Below are 8,111 nucleotides of genomic sequence, written 5' to 3' on the forward strand. Positions count from 1 at the left end.
CTCCCTCTCCCTCTTTCTTTCTTTCTTTCTTTCTTTCTTTCTTTCTTTCTTTCTTTCTTTCTTTCTTTCTTTCTTTCTTTCTTTCTCTTTTTATTGGATATTTTCTTTATTTAAATTTCAAATGTTATCTCCTTTCTCAGTTTCCCTCCCTCTTGGAAACAACCTATCACATCCTCCCTCCCCCTGTTTCTGTTTCTATGAGGGTGTTCCTCCACCCACCCACCCACTCCCACCTCTCTGTCCTCAACTCCCCTATACTGTGGCATCTATCAAGCCTTCATAGGTCCAAGGAACTCTCCTTCCATTGATGCATGGCAAGGACATCCTCTACTACATATGCCACTGGAACCATTTGTAATCCTTTGTTGATGGCTTAGTCTCTGTGAGTTCTAGAGGCAGATATTAGCAGCCAACCATTGGACTAAGTACAGGGTCCCTAATAAAGGAGATAGGGAAGGGACTGAAGGAGTTTCAGGGGTTTGCAACCCCATAGGAAGAATAAAAATATCATTCAAGCAGACCCCCCAGAACTCCCAGGGACTAAGCCATCTTTCCTTCTTTTAAGAAGTCATTATGAGTTTGTTTAAAAAACTAAGCAAATATGTTTGTCTCATTAGCCTACATGAATATAGATGCTAAAATTTGCAGTAAGATATTTTGAAAATTAACTAAAAAAACATATGTAAATGATTATCTACCATTTTTAAGATGGTTTCAATCCATAGATGCAGATAGTTCAATATAAGTTGATTGATAAAGGTGATAATGTTAATAAACAACTACAACTTAGAAACGACAAAATAATCTCAGCAGATTCTGAAATGACCTTTGAAAAAATACAGCATCATTATGTTATGGTTCTAGACAGACCAGGAATAGTAAAAGTGGTTTAAAACCAGCCTGGGGACAAGAGAATTCTGCTTGGAAAATGCTTAAAGCAATTCCACTAAAATCAGCAGCCATAGTAGGTTATCCATTTTCTCCATATATATTCAATACATTTTTGAAACCATATCTAGAGTAATAAGACATTTAATAAGTTTTAGAGGATACATAGAATAGTGTCAAAGTATCCTTATTATTTGATAATAATTTTATTTATGAAAGTTGACATAATTTTTCTCAGATTTTATATATGTGTGTGCTATATTTATGCTTTATAATGTATATAAAATTTATACAAATATATCCTACCCATATACACATATGTATATTTTATATAATTTTAATTAAATATAAAACAATATTGCTATTTGGCTTTATGAAAACTATCTTTTTTATTATTTGTCAAAAATCTTGCATCTTTTTCTGTGTTGAACTTTTGCCTGCTCCCAGTTTAGAAACTCTTCTTCTATTAGTTTCCCACTACATATGATCAGCATTCTGCATTTTCCAATGCAGTACATTCATTGTTTAAACAATATATAATCATAAAAAATAAAAATCCACTCACAGATATGTTTTTATATAATTGTAAATACATATATCTAAAAGAGACACACACATACACACAAACACGCATACACACATGTATGTACCTCAAGCATAATCAAAGGAGAAAGTAATGAAAGTCTTTCAACTTGAGAAGGATGATGGGAAACATGGAATGCTACCTGGGATATGATGGGAGAATAGAAGGGATGATGAATGTGATATTTATACTTCAGCTGAAATATTATTTTCCTTTTCTTTCTTTTTTTATTCACTTTACATAAAGACTTCTTGTTACATGGGTATTTCCCAAGATATTTTATGATACTTCTGACTATTGTGAAGGTTGTTGTTTCTCTTATTTCTTCGTCATCCCATTTATCAATACTAGAAGGGAGGACTACTGATTGTTTTGCATTAACTTTGTAACCAACCACTTTACTGAAGGCAAATTTAGCTGTAGGAGTTCTGTGATGGACTTTTGATACTCATTATTTATGCTATTATATCATCTGTGAATAGCAATATTTTTCCTTTATTTTCTTTTTTAAAAAGAATTTCAAATTTATTTTATTTATTCACATCCCAAATGTTGACCCCTCCCACCTCCAATGTTGTTCACCCTACCCCCCACCCTTTGCCTCTGAGAGGGTATTCCCCCCTCTCCACATTCGCCTTACATGGGGCATCAAATCTCTACAGGATTAGGTACATTCTTTCCCAGTGAGGCCAGACAAGCAGTCCTCAGTTACATACGTGTCAGGTACCACAGACCAACCAATATATGATCCTTGGTTGGTGACTTAGTCTCTGGCAGCTCCCAGGGGTCAGGGTTAGTTGACATTTTTTATCTTCCTATGGGGTTGCCTTCCCCCTCAACTCTTTCAATCCTTCCCCTAGTTCTTCTATAGGCATCCTGTACCTTAGTCCAATGGCTGTAAGTATCTACATCTGTCTTGGTCAGCTGGTGATAGAGCCTCTCAGAGGACAGTCATGTTAGGCTCTTGTCTGCAAGCACAATATGGAATCAGTAATAATGTCAGTGTTTAGTGCTCATGCACAGGATGTATCCCAAGTTGGGCCAGTCTCTAGACCATCTGTTCCTCAGTCTCTTCTCCATATTTGTCCCTGCATTTCTTTAGACAGGAACAATTCTGGGTTGGTGACACCATCCCTGTCCTTTACAATTCAGATCTCCTTGATCTCTTTTAGTTATCTCATTCTCTAACTAGAACTTCAAGTACTGTATTTAGGAAATAAGGAGAGTGTGTATAGCATGAACTTTTCCCTGGTTTTTTAATTTTCCCTCCATTTAATGTGATTTTGGCTATCGGATTTTTCTGTATTGCCATTCATATGTTTAGCTTTCTATCCTTGATCTCTCCAAGACCTTTAACATGAGGGAGTGTTGTATTTTGTCAAAGGCTTTTTCAGTGTCTAATGTGACAATCATGTTTTTGTTCTTTCGGTTTATTTATATGGTGGATTATATTAATCGATATTCACATATTGAATTACCCCTTCATGTCTGAGATGAAGCCTACTTGATTATGTTGGATGCTTTTGGGTATCTTCTTTTATTCTGCTTGGGAGAATTTTATTGAGTATTTTTGCATCAATGTTCATAATAGAAATTGGTCTGAAATTCTCTTTGGTTGTTGAGTCCTTGTATGGTTTAGATATCAGGGTGAATGTGTTTGGCAATGTTCCTTCTGTTTCTGTTTCAAGGAATAGATGACTATTGACTTTTCTTTGAAGTTCTGATAGAAGTCTCTGCTAAAACCATCTGGTCCTGAGCTTGTTGTTGTTGTTGTTGTTGTTGTTGTTGTAAGATTTTAATGAGTGCTTCTATTTCCTAAGTTAGACTGTTTACCTGATCTTGATTTAAATATGGTACGTGGAGTCTATCCAGAAAATCTTTCATTTCATTTATATTTTCCAATTTTTTAGTGTACAGACTTTTGAAGTAAGAATTAATGATTGTTTATATTTCTTCAGTGTCTGTTATGTCCACATTTTCACTTCCAATATTGTTTTTTGGGGATAATGTCTCTGGTTTCTGTAGTTTGGGTAAGAACTTGTCTATCTTGTTCACAAGAACCAGCTCTTGGTTTCCTCAATTCTTTGTGCTATTATCTCTGTTTCTAAACCATTGCTTTCTTCCATAAGTTTGTTTTATTTACTGCTACCCACTCCTTATTGGTGTGTTTGCTTCTTTTTGTACTATGTTTTCAGGTGTGCTTTTACTTTGCTAGTAGGAGGTGTATATATTCTCTTTAAGAAGGCATTTAATGCTATAAGCTTGCCTTTTAGCACAGCTCTCATGTCTCATAAATTTGGGCATGTTTTGACTTTATTTTCAATGAATTAAAAAGGCCTTTCAATTCATTATTTCTTCTTTAACCCTGTGGTCATTGATTAGTGAGTTATTCAGTTTCTATTAGTTTGTAGGCATACTGTTATTCTGTTGCTGAAGTTCAGCTTTAATCCATGGTATGCTGAAAATATGCCAAAGCTTATCTCATTCTTCTTGTATCTGTTGATGCTTGCTTTGTGATGAAGTGTACACTTAATTTTGAAGAAGATTCTGTGATCTGTTGAGGAGAATGTATATTCTTTTGCATTTGGGTGAAATGCTCTGTATATATTCATAATGTCTGCTAATTTCATTATTTCTGTGTTTATTTTCTATTTTGATTATCTGCGTATTGGTGATAAAGAGGGGTGTTGAAGTCTCCCGCTACTGTAATATTAGTAATATTGTGTCAGGTTTAATGTATGTTTTGAGTTTCAGTAATGTTTCTTTTTTGAATGTGGGTGCATTTATGGCACTGAAGTTCAGAACTGAGATTTCATCTGCTGGATTTTTTCCTTTGATGAGTATCAAGTGTCTTTTCCCATCTGTTTTGATTTCTTTTGGTTGAAGGTCTATTTTTTAGGTATAGGAATGGCTACTCCAGCTTATTTCTTTTGGTTATTTGCTTGGAAAACCTTTTTATCCAGCTCTTTTATCTGATGTAGTATCTGTCTTTGCTGCTGAGGTATGGATTTTGTATGAAGCAAAATGATGTATCCATTCTGTTAGCCTCTGTCTTTTTATTAGACTATTGAATCTATTTCTGTTGAGAAATGTTAATAACCAATGAATGTTAATTCCTGTTATTTTGATGTTGGTGTGTATCTGTGTGTGTGTGTGTGTGTGTGTGTGTGTGTGTGTGTGTGTGTGTGTGATCTTTATAAGATTAGCTTTGTCTTCATCAGGGTTTCTATTCCTGCACAAACATCATGACCAAGAAGCAAGTTGGGGAGGAAAGGGTTTATTTGGCTTACATTTCCATACTGCTGTTGATCACCAAAGGATGCAGGACTGGAACTCAAGCAGGTCAGAAAGCAGGAGCTGATGCAGAAGCCATAGAGGGATGTTCTTTACTTGCTTGCATCCACTGGCTTGCTCAGCCTGCTATCGTATAGAACCCAAAACTACCAGTCCAGAGATGGTCCCACCCACAAGGGGCTCTCCCCCTTGGTCACTAGTTGAGAAAATGGCCTGCAGCTGGATCTCTTGGAGGCATTTGCCCAACTGAAGCTCCTTTCTCTGTGATAACTCCAGCTGTGTCAAGTTGACACAAAATTAGCCAGTACAAGCTTCAAGGTCATTTTCTTGTACTTTATGTTTCCGAAGATATACAGGGCTTACTGTGGTAGCATACCTGTGTTCTTGTGGTATCATATTGCCCTGTATTTTGTCGATTATGTTCTTACTATGTCCTTTAGCCATCTGATTGTCCCTGGTCTTGGCAGGCCTGGTAGTCCCTGATGGCTGCAGGTGTCTGGGATTTCAGATAGAGCTGGGTTGCCCTGGGTGACAGCAAGTTTCCAGGGTTGCATGCAGAGCTGGTAGTACCTCATGACTTCAGACCTCTGTTTGTCCAGGGTTTCAGCAGGCCTCTGATGATTGAGACAGATCTTGAGGTTTCTTGTGGCTGCAGGCATCTGGGATTGCAGGTAGTGGTACAAACTGGAAGATGCAGCATGAAGTTGATGGAGTGGACTTTACAGTTGCTGTGCTTTCCAGGGTACCTAGCTGGCAGAGGGGTAGGGTGTAGGGATCTCACATGTTTAGCTTGGTTGGCAGCATGCCTTCAAAGATGCAGGCAGATCTATGGCCCAGCAAATGAAGTGCAGATCTAGGATTGTGTGATATATTTCAAAATAATATGTGATTGTTCAAATTTCAGGTTCAGAATTTCACATTTTAATTTGACATAAAGTTTTTCATTTAGTACTCTGGTTGGAAATTTGATTTTATGCATATTAAGATTTTTAACATATTTAAGGATGCTCGGGTTTCTATGGAATTTATCTGTCTTGGAGAATATTCCATAGGATTAAAAAAAAATTAAATCTATTCTCATATGCCAGACATGGATTTTTACCTGATACTTTTCAAGTTTTTCATGTTCCTTTCCTTACAAATATTCCATAAAAATGATTTTAAATCCATTATTTCAAGTGATTATAAGTTGATTTATGTCCATATGGATAATTGAGATTCACAGTGAGGAGAAAAAATTTATTAATGAATGATAGGTGCAACAATTTTGTTTCAAGTTATCTGTTATTCTGATGACTTGCTTATGTATCACAAAATATGTGATATGTTTAGTGAAATATGTTCTAACATCCATTACATGTATGACATTTGTTTCCTTGGAACAATGTTGTTGCACTTCTGTGTTATACACTTTTGCTATTATTCTTGGATTAGTGCTATTTTGTGCATTATACATGTATATTATCTTCATGCAACTCCAAAATGACACATAATGTTTTGCTTTATTACTTTCAGCATTGTCTTGTGAACATACTGAGAATCTACTACAAAAGGTGTATATACAAAATTATTCTCAAAAGCAAATAACACAAAGATTTGGACTTAATGGTCTTTTTGACTTATATAGAAAGACGTTTTGGGAATATAGAAGTGGCAGTGAGGAGCATGAAATATGTGATTATGAAAATGATCTGCTGGAAAAACACCTCTGTTTTAATTCTGCAAAGAATAAAGGACTTCTAGCTATTCCTGAGAGAACTCAGTCTGGGTCACTCCCATTTTTCCTATCAGAATTTTTACAAGTTTTGAAATGCAACTCTGTTTTACAGAAGAATATAAAAACCTTAAAGAGTGACATTTGGGTGAATAAACCCACTTCCCTGAAGCATTTATCAAGTAGTATGGGATTTAACAGTACTCCAATACTTTATGAACAAAGGAGATTTTGGAGAAGAGAAAAAAGTACTGAATATCATCAATGTGAAAGATATTTCTCTAAAAATTCATTACAGCTCCCTCAACAATTAAATCTACTCTGTGACAAGTTCTACCATTTAGGTAAACATAAGAAAATGTCCATGTATGCAGTGAAACTTGGAACATGTCATGTGGGAGGTAGTTGTGGAAACTCCAACAGAATAAATGATAGTAACCAAGGCTACATTAAAAACCATTTTCTGAAGTATTACCAAAACAATCAACATGGAGAGATTTTATGCCAAGGTAATATCATACTATATGATTCTCATCATGAAACAGTTCGAAGTAAAAATGAGATAAGTAAATGTATTTCAGAAAATCATTATAACCATGATAGTAGACAGGCTATGTCTAATCACTGGTCTGAGTCATCTTTGCAACAGCAGGATCATACCACAGAGAACCTTCATAAAAATGACTGGCAGGATGACACTTTAAATGATTCCTTAATTCCTCAGGTTTATAACGGAATGTGGACTGAAGGAGTTGTCAACAAATACACATATGATACATACAGGAATGCTTTAATTGAACTGTTATACTTAGAGAAGGATAACATAAAACACGTTAAAAATGAACTTTCCCAGGTTCCAGGATGTAATAAGGTCTTGAATTTCAATTCCAATATCATTCAACATGATTCAAACGATAGTGGAGAGGGAATTCAGAAAGTCAAAGTACATATGTATGTTTTTTTCAATATATCAAATCTCTTGAGACATTCAAATTTGTCATTTGAAGAAAAACATTCAAAATATAAAACACCAGAGAAATGTTCCAGTAAACCCTCAGGCCTTACAGTATTTCAAGCTAGAGGAAAACCATTGAAATGTGTGCAATGTGGCAAGTCCTTTGCTCAGTACTCAACTTTTCAAAACCTTCACAGGATCTGTACTGTAAAGAAACTTTATAGCTGTAAGGAATGTTTGAAATCATTTACTTGGTTCTCAAATCTTCAAGCTCGCCACAGAATACACATTGCACAGGAACTTTATAAATCTAATAAGTGTGGGAAATCATTTACCCAGTCATCAGATCTTCAAGTTTATCAGAGAATCCACCACATAGGAAAAAAGCCTTACAAATATAATGAATGTGGTAAATATTTTACCTGTTCCTCAAGTGTTAAAGGTCACCATAGAATCCATACAAGAGACAAAACTTACAAATGTAATATCTGTGGGAAAAGTTTTATACAGTCCTCAANTCTTAAAAGGCACTACAGAATCCACACAGGAGACAAACCTTACAAATGTAATGAATGTGGTAAATATTTTGCCAGTTCCTCAAATCTTAGAGTACACCACAGAATCCACACAGGTGACAAAACTTACAAATGTAATAACTGTGGGAAAAGTTTTATACG

The 8,111-nt window shown here is 35.4% G+C and overlaps 1 protein-coding gene across 1 annotated transcript in view; it reads left to right on the forward strand.

The window, feature by feature from the left end:
- LOC110315828 (zinc finger protein 665-like) overlaps positions 1 to 8,111 on the forward strand; it is a 24,865-nt gene that overhangs the window by 15,256 nt on the left and 1,498 nt on the right. The window contains 1 exon segment of the mRNA XM_029534782.1: positions 6,281 to 8,101. Within this exon segment, the coding sequence (XP_029390642.1) occupies positions 6,281 to 8,101 (1,821 nt within the window).

This window comes from Mus pahari, unplaced genomic scaffold, assembly GCF_900095145.1.
Source record: "Mus pahari unplaced genomic scaffold, PAHARI_EIJ_v1.1 scaffold_8340_1, whole genome shotgun sequence".
NCBI lineage: Eukaryota > Metazoa > Chordata > Mammalia > Rodentia > Muridae > Mus > Mus pahari.